We start from the raw sequence: 18,653 nt of genomic DNA, 5'->3' as shown, positions 1-18,653 counted from the left end.
TACCAGAGTAGCAGATGGGGGAGGGGCATCTTATGTAAGCAACCAGCACACAATGTATGTAGTATCCCATTTCCTACATATGACTCCAGTGGGCGGGTATGTATCTATGTATAAATACAAGCAGGCGAGACACAACGACGGGCGCAGAAAAACAACAACAACAACAAAAAACAAGAAGGCTAGGGCGAGTACTTGACGATGAACGAGATCGGCGCTTGGCGGGAGCGGATGTAGTCGGCCCGGCGGCGGCCGAAGTCCGGGTCGAGCGTGCTGAGCGGCCGGACGCCGGCGGGCGTGGCCACGGGGGGGTCGATCGTGCGCACCCGGATGGCAAGCGTGCAGCGGGCCTCCTCCCCCTCCTCCTCCTCCGGCGCCGGACCAGCGGTCTCGACCAGCACGCAGCGCGGGTTGACCTGCTCGACGATCCGCCGCACCGGCCCGCTCGCCCGGTCGACCAGCAGCTGCCAGAAGGCCCGGTCGCCGTGCGTCCACAGGGCCTCCTTGCTGATCGTCCCTTCCCCCAGCGAGAGCTTGATCGCCTCCGCCGCCCGCTGGTACAGGTACGACTGCGCCCCATCCGCCCACACCCTCTGGTCGCTCGTCAGATACGCCTCGGCGAGCAGCCTCGCCGCCCCCACCCCCCTCACCACCATCCTCCCCTCCACCGCGATCGTCGACCGGTAGATCTCCTGCGCATCCTTCAAGTCTAGATACCCAAACGACACCGAATCCCGCAGCGCATAGTCTAGTCGGTCCGCACAGATCGCCGGGCTCGGCAGCTCCAGCAACGGGAATAGCTCCTCCTTGAAGACTGCTTCCGCCTGATCAGAACATATTCCCAGTTACAAAAATTTCATGCATGCACACCTCTCTTTGGATCGAACCCGTGCTTCCTCAAGACGTTCGGGATTTGGGTCTTGTCCAGGAAAACGTCTTTTTCAACCCTGTCACGCAGTGAGAATCCATCAGATCCCAGTCTTGCGAGCTTGATTTTGCTTAAAGTGGACTGGAGCAGCACCACCTACTCATGAACGACATATCCGAACACTGGATTATGACCAAGTTGAGAGAAAGGAGTCAGGAATCACAGCTTGAAGCTCAGTCTTGAGTAAAACTCACCTGAATCCGTCACATGACTGAGTGCTGTATGGCTGACGTCGTCTGTGAAACAAGTTTTGTGTGTGTGTGTGTAGGGAAGCGAAGGATGAGGTGATGAATGCATGTGTAGTTGCTAAGATGGACTGACGCAAGAGAGCAGCCAACTGGGCCTCCTCGGAGCCGCCGACATGCTTGACCAAGACCATGGCGCCGACGCTGTGGTCGAACCGGTTGACGGGGGGCGAGGGGAGCAAGCCGATCAGGGCGGTGATCCCGTGCTGGAGGACGTCTTTCAGTCGCTGGAACTCGGCCAGGTGGATGATCTCGACCGCACACGGACTGTCGACGAGCACCTTCCCGTAGATCGGGTCGTCCACCTCGTACAACAGCGGCCCCTTCGCTGCCGAACTATCCGCCGTCATCCTCGCCGGCCCGCTGTCGGCTGGAGGGGTGTCGGTGCTGAGCGCGTGTTTGGGCGAGCTTGGGGCGGCCCCAGGGCTCTTCTGGCAGGCTGCAGAGACGGAGGCCATTCCGCAATCCCGTTGAGTCACGCCGGCTTTCGTTCGATGCTTATGTATATGGGCCGGCAGTCTGGATGGGCGGCCCAGGGCTGGCGTCGGTATCTTTCTTCTGGCGAAGCTGAAAACTGGACCGGATATTATGTATTCGATGGGCCAGAGTGCGGGGTCGAGGGTTCAGCGGAATGTACTCTGTGTTGCGGTGGGGGTCCGACTGTGACCGGAGTCAGGCTACGATGACGGGACAGGCGGGAGATTTCTCAAAAGCACACTAAAGATGCTCACAGACAGCAGCTGCAGGCCCGAGAGAAACCAAATCTCGCAGCTGGAGAGACAGTCAGTCCACAACCGTTCGGCCCGAATATAATCTGTATTACTACATACTCCTGCTCCACCACCCTCTTTCAAGTCTTGCAGGAGCGCTGGCTGACTGGTTCCAGCGCCTTAAAGGGGCCGCGGGTGCCAAAGAGAATCTTCGCCTTGCAAGCTGCATCGGTCGACCGGCCAGGTATGTACCACCACCGCACGCTATTATAAGCTCCTTTAAATCTTGCAGACCAGAGCTCCAGATGTTTGCATGTCGATCGGGCGGGGAGGGGCTCGACTCTCTAGCTGTCTCGGCTCGTACTTCATGAAGCCGTCCCGCAAGCGGTGATTCATGATTCTTGGGACACCCGAGGACTCCAGGATCTTGCAAACTTGCGATGGCTCTTCGGGGGGGGGGGGGGGCTCGGGGTACCCGGGAGGCCTGCCACGCTGCACAGCCCGAGTCCCCGGATCCTGGACCCCTTTCCCCCGGATGGGCAGCGGGGGTGCCTTCGGTCGAACGTCAGAGCCAAGATTCAAGCAACCACAGCTACAACTTACCTCGGATAATATCAGCAGTCGGACCACAACACTTGCGAAGGACAATCACCACACAAAAACAGATATTCTCGATTGCCCAAGATGGACTCGATGCCTGGCTTGGAGTTGTTCAACTCGTACGAACAAGAGTTCAACGATCTCGTCATCAGCATCCGCAATGCGCTGAATGTGGATGCCAAGAACTCGGTTGGGGGTCAGTCACCTTCTTCCATCCAATCATTTCAATCTATCAGCGACCAAGATGCTGACCTCTCTTTTCTGTGTGATGATGTAGAACAAAGGAAGGCGGTGCTGAGAAGGGTGGAACGAGACTACGAAGAGGCCGAGGAAATCGTGAGCCTTGTCGGTCGGAATCGCATAATCGAGCAGCACTCACCTTCGCCTGCCGGATAATCTTCCTCTTCACAGCTCTCTCAGATGGATGTCGAACTCCAGTCTCTTGACAGGGCGCTCAAGCCTACCATCAGCCAGAAACTGAAGTCCTTCAAGTCTGAACTGGCCGCCTTCAAAACACAAATCGTTAAGCCTGCCTTCAACCCCATCTAAACATCCGCCTCCTAGGCCGGCATGTGCGAAATAGACAGCTGAACCCAGTCGTCCTTTCCTCCTGTTATTGGCTGTCCGTTCTCTCCTGCTGTGCGAAGACACAAGCGCATTCGCAAGCGACAAGTTCAGAGCTGCATTCAGATTCGCCATACCAGCAAGACTCGGATCTCTCGGCGTCGACCAAAGCCCAGCAGGCCCAACGCGAGCGGCTCTTAAAGGCCAACCAGCTGCTCGAGTCCAGCTCCGATCGGCTCGATTCCAGCCATCGCATCGCCCTCGAATCTGAGCAGCTGGGCTCCAGCATCCTGCGCGACCTGAGAGGACAGCGGGAACAGATCGAGAACACCCGAGATACCGTTTAGTGGCCCTTCCCTGCTCTCCCTTTGGGATCCAGACTGGCTCCTTTTATTGATGTTCTGTTCGCTGGGTTTAGTTGAGAGAAGCAGATGGACATCTCGATAAGGCCAGTAACACACTCAACAAGATGATCCGAAGGTCAGTATCTCCACACACCTCCCTTTCGAAGGATCCAAATCAACACAGAAGAAGCCAACCTCGCTCTTTCGGTTCCGACTTAATATACAAGACTCAATTGGTTTCACTAACTCCTTTTTGACCTTTTGCTCAAATCAACAGGATGTACCAGCAACGTGTGATTTCAGGGGTGATAATTGCAGTCCTGATTTTACTAATGTATGCCATTTCTTCCACTCTTCTCTTTGTGTCCATCGTCAAGTCGTCTTTGTTTTACTTACCAGCATCCTCTCTTTATTTCCCCCTTTTGACAATGACGATCCTCTTTGACAGCTTATTTATCTTGTATTCCAAATTCAAATAAAAGAACAAACAAGCGCATCTCGTCTGTACTCTTAGCGATCTAGTGTTCCTCTCCTTTTTTCTCTAATTGCCGGTGTTGACTGATCTTGACAATATCTAGATGTTATCATTATTAGACGGTACACTTTATGCATCAAACCCTTCACACAGAACAACAGCCTAGGTGAGAAGAATAAAAGGGAAAAGCATCACTTGCAAACGTCGATGCTGTTTTTCTTCATAATTAAGTCCTTTGGATCCTGTTGTATTTTTTCACATCCCAGTTTTGTTTTTCATCGCTGTCTTCCTCTATCTGCTGGCAACTTGCATTTTTTCCCCTATCCATCTATGATATGGAAATCAGCATGCTTCCTCTGTCTCTCTCCCTTTGAGTAGCTTAGCAATTACTTGTGGGTTTGCTCTTTGTAGGCAATATCAGAGGCAATGGTTGAACTCAAGACTTTGCATGTGCTGTGCCTTTTTTTTTCGGACTTACTTCGCGCACTGCGAAAAGCTCTTCGCGCACTGTGCAGTGCGCGAAGTTTGCAAACACTTCGCGCACTGCGCGTGAAGGGCGCAACTTTTTCAAATTATTTTTTGACCAATCAATAGAAAAGCTTATTATTGTCCTCTGTGAATTTATTTGAAGTTTTTTGAAGCTTCCTTGTATGCTTAAAAATCCCACCAATAAAAAAAACAAGTACAGCCATTTGGGGACCTGGAATTCATATTCCCACCAGTCAAAAAATCCAAATAATTTAGTGAATAATGATACATATGAATTCAAACTTTTTAGAATTTTTTGGCCACTTTGTGCAAGAATAAGGCTTTCAAAAATTAGGAAAGTTCACCACTTACTGGCGCATTTTGGCATATCTTGAGAAACAGTTACTGGTTTTTGAAAGCCTTGTCCTTGTACAAAGTGGCCAAAAAGTTCTAAAACTTTTAAATACATGTTTAATATGATTCAATAAATTAATTGGATTTTTTGGCCTGTGGGAATATGAATTCCAGGTCCCCAAATGGCTGTACTTGTTTTTTTTATTGGTGGGATTTTTAAGCATACAAGGAAGCTTCAAAAAACTCCAAATAAATTCACAGAGGACAATAATAAGCTTGTCTATTGATTGGTCAAAAAATAATTTGAAAAAGTTGCGCCCTTCACGCGCAGTGCGCGAAGTGTTTGCAAACTTCGCGCACTGCACAGTGCGCGAAGTAAGTCCGTTTTTTTTTTATATATTCTTGCCATTATTTCTTGTATTGGTATTGCCTTGGATACATTACAAGTTTTTTGTGGTTCAGAATATAATAGACGGGAGATTTCTCAAAAGGACCAGAAAATATGATGGTCAGATAGCTCGGCTTGAAGTGTCATCTCAGACTCAAGCCATGGAGGGGCTGACTTGTTGGTGCAGACAATGCCAAAGAGGATCTTTGACCAGGGTCAATCGGCATAAAAAACCCCACCATAAGCCAAAAAACAAACAAGCTGACTCGGGAATTAAAGCTACTCTACCAGCGGGTTACCAGAAGTTAAAATGTGTGATCATCTGCAGCTCGCAAAAGGTGCCAAAAGATTGCGACAACGGCAGGATTTGAACCTACGCGGAGAAACTCCAATTGATAGTAGACACAGGTCTTAGAATGATTCTAGTCAATCGCCTTAACCGCTCGGCCACGTTGTCATTACGTCTGTACCAGAAAGTGGCAATATCTTCAGCCCACCTGTGCTTACATAAGCTGTTTGATCCCATTCCACAGCTCGCCACCCCCACACCATCAACAACCATAGTATCACCCAGACCACGCAGAACAGCAAGACACGAACACGCATATCATGGTCAGTCGCAATCCCCCTGTCCTTGCCAGAGCGTACTCGCACACCAGGTACTTACATTCGAACTCTTTCTGGTAGTCTGCCCAACAATCACAAGGTATCCATCTCTCCATCACTCTCAGTCGACTCCAGAGGCCATCCGCACTGATCGAACGATTCGATATGTCTTTCAGGTATCCAGGCCCTGTTGGACGCCGAGAAAGAAGCCGCGCGGATTGTGGAGAAAGCGCGAGAATGCAAGTCTTGTGTTCTCTTCCTCAGCAGTCTCGAATCCAGAGTCCCCGCTGACCGGCTTATACGGGTGTCTTTGTGGGTTCTTGCAGATCGGTCGCAGAAGTTGAAAGACGCTAGAGGAGAGGCCGCCAAGGAGATCGAAGCCCTCAAAGCCAAACGTGAACAAGAGTTCAATGAGTTTCAGCAGCAGGTTCGTCCTCTCCTCTAACACCCTACTTACACCCTACTCTGATCTCTGACATCATCTCGACCAATCTCCATGCATTAAAACGTTACAACAGCACTCCGGTAACACTGACTCTCAACAAAAAGTCCTGGAAGAAGAAACCAAACAGAAAGTACGTTTTTCGTGATCAACAGAGAGAATCTTCCAGACAACAGCACACGCACTAATCACATTCGAGCTCACATCGTTTCCCTTTTTCCTCCTTAGATCGAGGTGATCAAGTCTGAATTCAACAAAAACAAGGCCCAAGTGGTCTCTGATTTGTTATCCAAAGTGACCGATGTCCAGCCCGAATTACACCGAAATTACAAACTAGGAATCCACTAATTGAAGCACCTTACTCCCTCTCCACTCTTTTTACTCTTCTTTTATTGTTTTCGTTTAGATATCGTACTTGTATTGTACAAATGAGTACTGCATTCTTATCTTTCTCCTTGGGGGAGCCAGCAGTTTTTTTTTTTTTGCCTTGTTCAAAGTAAGAACATTCCGTGGACTCTATTGTGTGTGTGTGTGTGTGTGCTCCGGGGAAGTGTGTGCTGATGGGATGTAGCGGTGATCACCAAGGCTTGCTGGGAAGTCTTTGAGGGCCAATATCCAGTCGAGAGTATGCAGAGGGTGGATGAGGGTGCTTGTGTTTCAGCCCGTCTCTCCCTCCCGCCCCGGTGCTCCTGCCGGAACCAACCCGACCGAGAACCACCAGCAAAGATGTCCTCCTCCAAGGCACGCCCACTCATCTTCCACCTCATCCAACACCGCCGGCCGAGCACGCCGACCCACCCGCTCACTGCGTCTCCCTACACGCCCTTCACGCCGTCCCTCCGATTCAAATCTTCGGGTGAAAGATCTCCCCACCAGGAACATCTCTGTATAGTAGATCGACTGCTTACCCAAACCTACTGTCTCTTCCTCCTCAATCAGCTTCAGCCGGAGGCTCTCGGACACCAATCAAGCTCAAGATCAACAAGAAGGATGGCGACTCTACCGTCAGTCTACATCCTATCCTTCCTCTTTTTTGCCATTATTTCGAATCTGAAGCCGTCTTGTTTTTCTTCTTTTCAGCCTCGTCCAGGCCCCGATCCCGGCCAATTAGTAAACCTGGATTATATCACACAACCTCCAATCAACCTCGCCTCAGTCCCCGACCTAGAACCCGTCCGTCCTCCCTCCCCCTCCTCCAATCGGGCCACAGCAAACCTGATCTGGTTTTTTTTTTTTTTTTTTTTTTTTGGTCGCATGATCTTCTTGGTTCAGTCAAAAATGACGATGGAAAACGTGGGCAAATCCTACAAGTTCTCAGCCCGAATGGTCAAGGCGATCGATTGCTTTTCGATCCCCTCATCCATCGCCAAGGACGTAAGCACTTCTTCCCCAAATCTATAAGCGGTGATCAAAAGGAAAGCGCGAACAGAATCGGTTGTTCGTGTAGTGGAAACCGATGTCCGTGCCGGTGACGACGCTCCGGAAAGCTTCAGTCGAACTGATCTCGCGTTTAGTCCAAGCGAGGAAATCGGAAACCGATAAGCCGAACGTTCATACTCTCAGTCAGTCTACTTTTTCCCTCATCCAACTCTGCCCTCGCTGATTGAATCTTCTTTTCATTTTTTGCTTTCGCAGATGGTCAAGCTGGCACCGGGAAATCCGTATCATTACTCCATGCACTCAGTTATGCGGTCCAGAACCGCTGGATCGTCCTTTACATTCCTGACGGTACTCTTCCCTCAAACCCTCGCTCACATCCGATCAAGAATGGAGCTGACAATCACGAGCCGCTTTTTTCGTGCAGCTAAATGTGTGGTTGATGGACAATACAGCTATGAGTACTGTCCCCGAACGGAGACCTATCACCAGAACAGCTTATCAGCGGAGATCCTTCGAAAGCTGGTCGCAGTGAACGATCTAGAAGGCTTGACGCTGACGAAGGCGCGCAAGCTATTTGGGACAAAGGATGAACGGACGGTCGACTACGAGGAAGAGATTGCGAGTGGGACGGCGTTGAGCAAATTTGCCCAGCTCGGGATCCAGCAGATTCATCTGGCCCCCAACGTGCTCGAGATCGTCTTCGAGGAACTCGCCCGGCAGACCGTCAAGCCGGTATTCTTCGCCATCGACGGTGCTCAGAATCTCTTCAAGCCATCCGATTACGTCGACGGCTCGTTCCGCCAGATAGACAGCTTCGCCTTCAACGTTGCAAGACTGTTTTTGAACTTTGCCCGTGGCACTCAGAAATGGGTAATGTTTTTGATCGCGCTTCCTCGCGGTTGATGGGGGCACAGCTGATTAACGAACGTCTCTGCGGATCTCTCCATCGGATCTGAAATCGATGTATGTAGTCGAAAGGGCTCACCATCCTCACCGCCTCATCCCTACATTGCCCATCGAAATCGCTCGCATGGGACCGCCTGATCAAGGACCGACAGCCGTCGATCGTCGACCGCTCGGCTTGGCCTGGATGGGAACACTATCAGGAACTCATCAAACCTGTCCAAGCTTATCCTAACTTGGACGTCAATAACTTGGACCGTGTCGAGGCACTTGGCGTCGCCCAGGCTCTCGAACTCTCTCGCTTGGTCTTGGCCCGTTCGTCTTCCCTCTCACCCTCTCTACTTCAACCCCCCACTAACCCAATTTCCCTTACTTTTTCTTCTTCGATGCATGGTAAATAGCACTAGATGATCGGGTATTCCTCCGTCATTTGATTTGCTCAAACGGGAATGTTAGAGAGTTTACAAGAGAAATTAAAAACCAAATTAAACTCTAGAAAAACAAACCGGCCAAACTAAGCCCACTGACATATGCACTACAGCTTCAATCCGCCGGGTGGCCGCGCGTCCCCGCGGTCGAGCACCGGTCGAGCGAGCATAACCATGTTCACGCCATCCCGCTGGATCGGACGTAGGCATGACAATCGGGCGGGTCGGTCAGCGGGCCGCCTTGAATCTCTCAAGTCGGCCCGACCCGACCGACCAGCGACTCAAACCGCGCGGGCTCGGGCAGCCCGTCGGGCTAACTGTCTGCCCCGGCGGGTTGACCCTGTAGCACCATCCACAATTCAACTGCAACGTCCCTGGGGGCCTGCCGACATGGCACGTTCCGGTAGGAGGCATTTCAGAGGCTTAAACGTGAAGGGTTCGGGTTACAGCTTTACCGCTAGCTCCTCTTGGACAGCGATTACAGCGTGTTTGTTCCGTCCCGTTGGATATGAATCTTTGTGTATGGACTCTCTCGAGTCCTTCACTGGTTGTCATCAAAGGGGGCACGAACAGACGATGCTAGAGGCCGTTGGGCAAAGTTCTAGTTCCAACGGGGGTTTTTTTTATTGCAGTCGGAGCAGGTCTAGCATCGGCAGAGAAAAGGGGCGTCGAGGTTCTCTCTGTTAGTGACTAATACAACTAGAAATTGAAAAAGAAATAAAAGAAAGAGAATAAGAGCTTACCTAGCATCGGCAGAGAGAAAGGGGCAAGGTTCTCTGCTGAGCTAGGAAAGGGAGCAAGGATCTAAAGTATACGGCAGGAGATCAATATGTGATACATATGTAGGGTGGAACCTTTGTGAAGACTGTGCAAGACACGGGCTTTACACTTTGACGCGCCATTCAAGCGCCAAGTACTGCTTCCAGTCCATAACTATTGGGGTCAAATTGGAGAGTACGCAAAGATAGTATGAATTGAAAGTCGGACAAACTAGTAAACTTGAAGGTGTGTATTTGTGTGAATCCATGACTGTTTTAGAGCAACAAACAGGGACACGATTTGGTAGCTGAATCAACGAAAAAACTAATTGACTGAAGTTCGGCGATTGGGACATCTTTGGAGAAGCCACGAGCTGGAATGGGGTCGAGAATGCAGAAGGTCGAATTGTTCTGAAAAGCGATGGGGGTATATTTCTCCAACTTCATGGGAATGTCTTTCAGCTAAGTATCGCGTATAACGCAATTCCAGGAACTCCTGGAGATATTCTTGAGGGATCAACTCGTCCTCGTGAAGGAATTGGACGGTTCTGAACACCAATTGCTGGGCGAAAAGGATTTCCGCAGCGTCATAATCATACCATTTGATGCGGTAGTCAGGCTGCTTGGCCTTCTCGTAAATCGGCGTGAGATTATGCAGCAGAGCATTTAGCTTTGCGAGCCATTTCCATGCAGCCAGAAAATGTCCGAGCTGAAATGATCTGGAGGAAGTTGCAATGGATTGAAAATCTCAATCATTCATACTCGAGGGTAACATTAATATGAATAAAACACGAACTCCTTCATTCCGTTAGAAGTTTGTTTGACCAATTCTGACTTATTGGTAAACGTGATCAACCTATCTTGCCTACGATGGTCTATGAGCTTGTGAATTGCGTCCAGTTCTCCAAGGCTTTGGAGAAAAATCCGAGTCCTTTTGGAATATTGGCGTTCTCTCTTCTCTTTTACTTGTGTGTTCTGATCGGTCGATTGCAAAGGTCCTCTGTCTTGACGTATCTTCTGGATCCTTGTAACGTCGCCACGCAAATCTTCAAATTTTTTATCCAGTTCTTCTCGTCCTGGTATTTATTCAAATGTTTCTGGGATCAGTTTCCAAAATCTTGGAAATGTTGAAGAAAGCGTGGTGCCATGAAATTTGATACATTTTACCCATTCCGGAAGGACCTTGGCTCCTATCTCTGACAGATTTAATCACAAACAATCAGTTCCTTTCGCTTCTTGAGCTTAGGTTACTACGCGGGGAGAAATGTAGCTGACCATTTTGGGTAGCTTCTTGGCTGAGTTCGGATATCATAGGCTTGGCTATATAATGAGCCGCTTGAAAGCAGCACAAAACAAGAGTGGCTATTCGTTGGCGCTTCGAAAGCATGTCGTACATTGAACAGGAAGGGTGAGGTCTATTCGGGCTCAATCATTGGAGTAACGGAAGAGTAGTGCTCTTCATGAAGTAAATTGACTTTCTGGGTCTGTAGCCGGGCTACCGATGGGGAGCCTGGTTTCTCCCAGTTCCTCTCGGGTCTTCTTCATGACCCAAGGAGGGGCCTTCCCTCAGTTTCATCAACTTGTGTATACATTCGCCCCATTGCCTCTTGATGCTTGAAGAGCCCCGCTTCGGGTTCGAAACTGTGTCCAGTGTGTGTCACAAGCTTGTTTGGGGCTGAACTTCTAACTTGTAGCAAGTCCCTACCTGCATGGCCTTGCCCTTGACACCCGGACACCGGCTGTGGGTTCAGCCGACCCTCGCCCGTTTGTTTGGCCAGGTAAGTAGGAGCATCCACCACCGTCTAGGTAAATCTTTAGGTAGCCAGCGAGTCGCTCGAGGCTCGGTAGCTTACCTAAAGAAAGGGGTAAGTTAATTTTGCAAACCATTTTTTACAACCCATATGGGTTGTAAATTGGATCAGTTGTAAAATTCTACTTACCTAGGGTTGTAATATAATTTTACAACTCATGCTCCTAGTTTCGAGGATTGTAAATAGATAGTGTGCAAAACATGGTTTGTAATTTTGTGCCTGGCATGTGTATAGAGTAGATTCACGAACTATGTTTTGCAAGTCTCACATGTCAAGGTTGTGAAATTGCATAACGAGCTGTCAAAATCGAATTTCACAAACCATTTATTTGCAATCCATTATGTGTTGTGAAATCAAGGTTGTGAAACTGCATAACGAGCTGTCAAAATTGAATTTCACACACCATTTATTTGCAATCCATATGTGTTGTGAAATAAGCTATGCAAATAAGCATTTTTGGGCCCTGAGATACAATTTTACAACCCATGTGGAACTGAATTGCAACACATTGTTTGTGTGATCCTGCATGCACCAACAAGCTCAACAACCAAACAAAAGAACAAAAATGACAACAGCAAGACCTCCCGGTGTAAGACTCAAAAGGTGTCGTGAGACCCTTTTGCTGAATGGCGAAAGGTATGGATGAGGTGCAAACTCTGCCTTTCTGGATATCAGAAAACAAGACCACCAAGCTAAGCTTGGCAGTTTTATTCAGTGATAAGGATATGTTCAGAGATGAAGAGTATAGTTGGATTATATGGTGGAAAGTTCTGAGTGTCTAAGAAACAGATGAGGAGTCTGAAATGGGCAGAAAATACTGGTGACTTGGATGGGGCTTGAACCCAGGTCTGCAAGCAGAGGGTATATAAAGCGAAAAAGAGAAGGTCAAGGTTTGAAAGCTATGCTTCCACCAGGATTGGAACCCAGTACCTTGAGAGGCTTGTGAAAGGTTTGTGAAATCAACTATGAGTGTGAATTGCAAGTAACTGTGATATGTATGTGTAATAAATAACTGTGACAGGTGAGTAGATGGATGATGGGAGCCAGATGGCATGAGGGAGGAAACAACTGGCAGGCAGAGGCCTCCTTATATAGTAAACTGAGAAGGGGTCTAACTTCTAGGGGGTTACATGAGTTTCATATGTATGCAATATCAAAACAGTGGCCAACTTGTGGTTGAGTGGAATAAAAGGAAGGAAATAAAAGAAACAAAGGAATTCAATATGAGGTATTCAATATCCTATGCAAAGTATCCTAGAGCTGAGTTGTGTGTGAAATCATATGTGAAATACTCTGTGAACTGTCCCGGACTAGCATGTGAAAGGTGTGATCCGTGTATCTTCTGATCCAGTAGAGATATGAAGGTGGTTCCAGTTGGTGACTAGGGGTTATTTTGGACGTAGATTCCATTTCTGCCGTCCATTTGTTCCTATCTTGAGGCGTTTAGAGAGTACCAATAAAAGTTTTAATTTTTCTCCTACAAACACAGGAATAACGACTACACCGGCTGGATCGATCAGTCTTCCTTCCCTCCCACACTCTGTCCAACCGCCATTGACAAAGACAACGACAACGACTCTGACGCCAAAAACTCTTGCAACAATGGATCCGCCGCTGTTCAATCCGGAGTCTAGTCCGTTTTCCTCCGACCCTTCAACACCTGACAGGTTTAGCCCAATTCTCCCACCTTTCGGAATCGACTTGATCATTGGAATCGACTCCAACTCCTCCATCATCCCACGACCTGAAATCAACTCGATAATCCCAGATCTTAGTCCCATCTCTGGTTGCCTAGTTGATTCGTCTGATTCGTCCGATTCCTCTTCCTCCGTTTCAGCTGAAGCCCCCTTCTCAAACTCAGAAAAAATGCCGCCAAAGCCCCAGCAGCCCGTTTCAAAACCCTCGAAGCCCTCCAAACCAATTTTGCCAAGCAAGAAAAACAAACCAACCAAGCAACACAAGACGCACAGTCCCTCCCCAAAAGCTGAGCACCCAAGTTCTGAATTGACCTCTCCTGACAATGCGGATGACGAGGGCTTTGAAGATGAAAGCAAATACGAGGTGGATTCGGATCAGGCGGATTGTGATGACGGCCAGGCCAATTTTGATGACAATCAGGCTGATTTCGATGATGAACCAGCCAATGCTGATGTTGAGGAAATGGACGATGACGATGCCAATCATCAGCAAGGAAGACGATCAAAAGAAAAAGAATGGTTTCTCCCCGAATTGGGCGACCATTACGAGACGTACATTGATCACGGATGTACGCTTGACAAGCAAGGCTATCCAATCTACCCCAACGGACGGACAACATTTGTGCGCTTACCTGAAGACGACATCACAAATTTTGGATCAGTCGGATTTGCGAAGACGAGCTCGGTCAGCTATTGCAGCAACAAGACGTGGAAAATCACTCGGTATTTCTGTCTTGGTGCTCTGGTCTGCGACAATCCGTCCTGCGAGTGGGCCGGTTCTCCCCCTACTGGAAAAGGAGGTCGAGAAAAGCTTGAAAAAGGGTAAGTAAGGTCGGATGAGTTGCAAAATTATTTTGCAACTCACATTTTACAACCGTCAAATTTACAACCCTTTTACTAATTTTTACAACTCTTATTTTTGCGCTTCATCAGCCTCATCAAATGCCGCGGTCTAGCAAACAAGTGCAAAGGCACTGTTTACCATCAGACGTGTCCCGACTCCGTGGCCATCCGTTTTGACCACCATCTCCCATCAGGATGGGGGCTCCTGAGGCACAAGGGTAAACACCCTCATCCTTGGCCCGAAGCTAAGAAGCCGGACCCGCTTGCGAAGAAAGAACTGAAAGAGGAGATCAAGAATAATCCTAAAGCTGGCGCACTCAAGCTTAAGGTAAGCTACTTTTATCATTGTATCCTCCCTGCTCATTCCTTCCGAACTGAACTAATCTCTTTGATTTTCCTTATCTTTTTCACCCTTTATGTAGATGGGAAAGCCTACTGATGCTCAATCCGGCTTCGAAAGTGTGGCTTCAATCCACCCATCTTACCAGAATAAAGATCGACTTGCCTATTATCGCCGAACCATCTTAGCTGAGTTGGGATTAGCGCCAGACAAACTCGGCGCTGGCGTCGGCAACAAATTCATCTTGGACATGTTTGGATGGGCCGCGCAAGTTAATTGTTTTACAACCTTTCTTTGAATTTTACAACTCATTTGAAATTTACAGCTCACAAGTCTTGTTGCGCAACAAACAGTCGGGGGATGTGGATTATTTCGTGCTTGTTCATGCCAAACGCCGAGCATTTCACCTTCCAGACAAGATGGATGGCTGATCGATTACTCGCTTGTGATAGGAACAATCAGGTGTACAGCGGCGGTCTAATATCCGACGTCACTTACCGATACTTTGAGACGGGATACCTGCTGACGACTTCAATGTTTTGTGAAGATCTTCAACGTTGGATCCCTGTTCAATTGACCTGGATGCAAGGGCTCAGTGAAGAATATTATCAGATCCACTTCGCTACTCTCTTCTGGCAATTTCTGAAGCCTTCAATCACCCCGGCCGAGAGGGACCAGCTGGTCCGTGAGGTCGTTGACTTCTCATTGGCTCAAGTTGAAGGATTCGTGTCGGCTTACATCAAAGTCTTTCGTCAAGGCACTCGCAAGGAAATAAGGGTGATGTTGAAGGGTTGCCGGGAGCATTACAGACAATTGGTCACTTGCATCAAACGTAATTGAGCCCTTATAACCGTGGATCAGGAGGTAAGCCATCAGCATAAATGACTTGTAAAATTATTTTACAAAGTTTTACAAACCTTTATGACTTGTAAAATCATATATGTCAAATTTGCAACTCATAATAATAACAAACAATGGTCATTTTTTCCACAGGAACCCTTCCAAAAGGCATGCATGGACCTCCTGGAGCGTGCCGAACCGGATGGCCAAACCCACGAACAAAAGGTTGACTACATACGGCGTCGTTACCCCAAGGTCCGCAAATGGCTTGATTGGTGGACGGTATCGGATATCGAGGCGCTCTTGTTCCCTTCTCGAGCTCCGCGACTTGAGTACACACCCGATGGCCTTCCTGATACCACCAATGCCCAGGAAAGCATGCATCAAACGTACTATTGGCTCAGGTAAGCATGGATTGTAAAATATGGGTTGCAAATTTTCTAAAATGCACATTTCACTTACCCCATTTGTTTGAAATCCCAAGCGATGGACGGCAATGCCTTATGGTAGGGATGATTGACTTGTTCACCTTCGTCGACATGCTGGAACGCGGTGATGAAAGGAATCCCAATCAGGTATGGAGCAAACACCGGGAAGAACATAGGTCAAACCTTGGGCTTGGGCAAGAAGCGCAAGCGTTCCAAGTATGTCAACGATGGAAGACCGCCGGATACCACTGACGACCTCGTCGATGGACATAAGAACAAGAAATCACAAGGAGGACGGCCTCCAAATTCAAGAAATCACAAAAGAAACCTCTGGGTGGCCTATCCCTTGTATTGAGCAAGCGGCGAGTCGCAGAAGAAAAACCAATGCTGGCTTGCTGCCGGCTTGGAATCTATGTACGCGCTGTTCAACCCGTTGCGGCTTCGTGGGATCAGCGGAAAGGGGAAGGATATCTTCACCCATTTGGCCCATCACTTCTCATGTCGATCCAGTGGCGAATTAAACGGCGGCACCTCTATCAGATCAACTATCACGCGTGGCCAAAACCACATGTTTGAGGTTTTGAACGCAAAATATCCAGCAAGCTTCATCCCTGGCGCTTTCTGCTCGGCCGACTACTTTCTCAAGGTCGCCTTGGATCCCAAACTCCACCAGAGCCCAGAATACAAGAAACTCTTCCATCTCCACGAACATCGAACATTTACCTGCGAACTGAAGCCTGATACACTGCAGCTCCATCCAACTCGTGCCGATCAAAGCTTCCACGTTGTCGCCATGAAGCCTCAGATGTTTGACTCCAACAGGATTCCCTACTCTGATGTCGCCCAGCTTGTCGAAAAATGGCAATCAACGGGTTTGATCGGTCATCCTGGTCTTGTGTGCAAGGCCTGCAATGAAGTTGAACCTTCATCTAAACCCAAACATAAGCCAAAGAAGCTGAAGAAAAAAGCAAAAAACAAGAGGGACAATTCCATCGAGATTTGCCACAACCCTGGAGTATTGCAGCAATCGGCTCACTACATCATTGATCATTCAAAGCTTACCTTTGACAAGAACGATCCCCCTCTTCACATCAACTTCCACCTTGAGGTCAGCGATGTTGATGATATCCCTCGACGAGACAGTTTCATGGCGACCACCAACTGGCCCTTCAAGCTGAATGTTGGTGGGGCAACATACACCCTCATCTCTCGAGGATATTGGAATGGCGTTCACTACTGGTGTAAGATCCTTCGGAGCGCAAATATCTTGGCAGAAAAGGGGAGTTTGACAGCGGTTTGGATGCATAATGATGTGGAGAATGACGGCTATGCTCAACAAATCAATCGAGTGCCAAGTTCAATCGCCGGCGCAGAACAGTTCACCAGCTGGCTCTTGTATTCGCGTGCGTGGACGCCTTCCAAGGAAGAATATGTTAACAAATCCATCCAGAGGATTGTGGATGACAATCCCAACGCAGTTGGAGATGTCCCCTTCAGAGAAATGAAGGCGATTTTGAACATATCTCCTTCTTCGACGTTGATTGCACACGAGGGACCAGCGCCAAACAACTCTCAATCTCAAACAGTCCACTCTGAAACACCGGCCGAACATTCTGCTTCACCTGAAGAATCAAAACCAAAAAAGAGGGCCAGAAGGAAAAACAAGAAGATGGCGACAATAAGGGAATTGGAGGAGGGTGATGTCGAATCGGACGTCGCCAAGATTCTAGACCCAGACAAATTGTTCATCGCCAATCAGACCTTCGAAGACGAATCTTTTGCCGTCGCCAAGATTCTAGACCCAGACGAATTGTTCATTGCCAATCAGACCTTCAAAGACGAATCTTTTGCGGCAAATCAGACAGTCAAAGAGGAATCGTTTGTAGGAAATCAGACAATTGAAGATGAATCTTTCATTGCCAATGGAATTGTTGCAGACAATTCTTTCATGGCCAATCAGACCGGTGAGACCGTTGAAGACAAGTCTTTTTTTGGCAATGAGACAGTTCAGAACAAAATCGAGCAGCAGTCCTCTCAAACTCAAATTCGGATAAAGCTCAAACCTCCCTGCCCACCAGCGCCGGCGATCCCAGCTACCTCAAAAAGCAAAAGACCTACAAGGCAATCAAACAGGAAAATATAGTCGTGCAATTTTTTTTTTGGATGGTTTGTGAAAAAACGTTTGCAAAATTGTATTTCTGTTAGCCTTGATGTTATTTTACAGCCTTCATATTACAATCTATGATGAGTTGTAAAATAAAGAGTTGCAAATTTCCACATAACAGGGTTGCAAATGGAAATTTGCAACCCTTCTATCTTGCAACGCATATGGTTTGCGAAATATGTTTTGCAAAATTGGTCTTCAGACCGCTAATTTACGTTTTTACAACCTTACTTTTGCGCACCTTCACTTTGCAACTCACATTTTATGATGATGAGTTGTAAAATTACATAATTCATGGTATATGTATAATTTTACAACCCATATATTTTACATCCCATATGACTTGCAAAAAATGAGTTGTAAAATTACATCGACCCCCTAAAGAAATATTCCACCCTCGCCAGCTGGTATCAGCTTGATAGCTAACACACATTTAGCTAAAGACACCAACACCACCCTCATGTCTTACATACACGGCGGGGGTACTTCCTGCCCCACCTGTTTGTGGAACCGACAAGAGGAGGGTAATCCGTGGAACCGACGAGGATCGGCTCGGTAACCCCTTGGTAAGCTCGTCGGTTCCACGAAACAGGTTTTTTTCATGTGGAACCAATGGGCTTCACACTTTTCCCCGTCGGTTCCACAATGTGCCTTCCTGGCACGCGTGGAGACCACGTCAGCTCGTTGCTCACGTCGGTTCCACGGCATTTTTTTTTTTTTTTTTTTTCCTTCCAGCCAAGACCACCTCAGGCTGGTCCTGAGGTTTTGAAAGACCGACAAAACTTGATTTTGAAGACAGGAAAAAAAAATTGAAAAAAAAAACTTGACAAAAAAACCTATTGCAAACCTGATTGCAAACCATTGTTTGGGGGGTTGATACTGTGTGAAGAAGCAAAGTTCAAGAATGTGAAATGGCTGCACATGTTGTGTGGCACTCCCT

The 18,653-nt window shown here is 48.1% G+C and overlaps 5 protein-coding genes across 5 annotated transcripts; 4 read left to right on the top strand and 1 right to left on the bottom strand.

Annotated features, from left to right (window-relative positions):
- Nucleotides 1-179: 179 nt before the first annotated feature.
- Nucleotides 180-1,628, bottom strand: PtA15_2A841 (uncharacterized protein; the record flags this gene model as incomplete). The annotated part of the gene is made up of 5 exons (XM_053166903.1): nucleotides 180-811; nucleotides 868-944; nucleotides 1,026-1,047; nucleotides 1,120-1,161; nucleotides 1,247-1,628. 5 exons carry the CDS (start codon nucleotides 1,626-1,628, stop codon nucleotides 180-182), a joined length of 1,155 nt encoding a protein of 384 aa, XP_053018079.1.
- A 936-nt stretch (nucleotides 1,629-2,564) lies between these two features.
- Nucleotides 2,565-3,867, top strand: PtA15_2A840 (uncharacterized protein; the record flags this gene model as incomplete). The annotated part of the gene is made up of 7 exons (XM_053166902.1): nucleotides 2,565-2,676; nucleotides 2,758-2,816; nucleotides 2,892-3,002; nucleotides 3,128-3,385; nucleotides 3,463-3,524; nucleotides 3,666-3,722; nucleotides 3,837-3,867. 7 exons carry the CDS (start codon nucleotides 2,565-2,567, stop codon nucleotides 3,865-3,867), a joined length of 690 nt encoding a protein of 229 aa, XP_053018078.1.
- A 1,815-nt stretch (nucleotides 3,868-5,682) lies between these two features.
- On the top strand, nucleotides 5,683-6,469 carry PtA15_2A839 (uncharacterized protein; the record flags this gene model as incomplete). The annotated part of the gene is made up of 6 exons (XM_053166900.1): nucleotides 5,683-5,685; nucleotides 5,761-5,779; nucleotides 5,856-5,918; nucleotides 6,006-6,106; nucleotides 6,198-6,254; nucleotides 6,350-6,469. 6 exons carry the CDS (start codon nucleotides 5,683-5,685, stop codon nucleotides 6,467-6,469), a joined length of 363 nt encoding a protein of 120 aa, XP_053018077.1.
- A 279-nt stretch (nucleotides 6,470-6,748) lies between these two features.
- PtA15_2A838 (uncharacterized protein) lies at nucleotides 6,749-8,900 on the top strand (the record flags this gene model as incomplete). The annotated part of the gene is made up of 9 exons (XM_053166899.1): nucleotides 6,749-6,977; nucleotides 7,061-7,125; nucleotides 7,202-7,294; nucleotides 7,394-7,495; nucleotides 7,569-7,683; nucleotides 7,757-7,849; nucleotides 7,926-8,371; nucleotides 8,473-8,719; nucleotides 8,806-8,900. 9 exons carry the CDS (start codon nucleotides 6,749-6,751, stop codon nucleotides 8,898-8,900), a joined length of 1,485 nt encoding a protein of 494 aa, XP_053018076.1.
- An 8,318-nt stretch (nucleotides 8,901-17,218) lies between these two features.
- On the top strand, nucleotides 17,219-17,692 carry PtA15_2A837 (uncharacterized protein; the record flags this gene model as incomplete). The annotated part of the gene is made up of 1 exon (XM_053166898.1): nucleotides 17,219-17,692. The coding sequence occupies one exon, from the start codon at nucleotides 17,219-17,221 to the stop codon at nucleotides 17,690-17,692; it is 474 nt and encodes a 157-aa protein (XP_053018075.1).
- Nucleotides 17,693-18,653: the final 961 nt, after the last annotated feature.

The sequence above is a fragment of the Puccinia triticina genome, chromosome 2A (genome assembly GCF_026914185.1).
Source record: "Puccinia triticina chromosome 2A, complete sequence".
Classification (NCBI taxonomy): domain Eukaryota; kingdom Fungi; phylum Basidiomycota; class Pucciniomycetes; order Pucciniales; family Pucciniaceae; genus Puccinia; species Puccinia triticina.
Note: the sequence above shows the minus strand (reverse complement) of the source record. Positions and strands in the feature narration are given on the sequence as shown.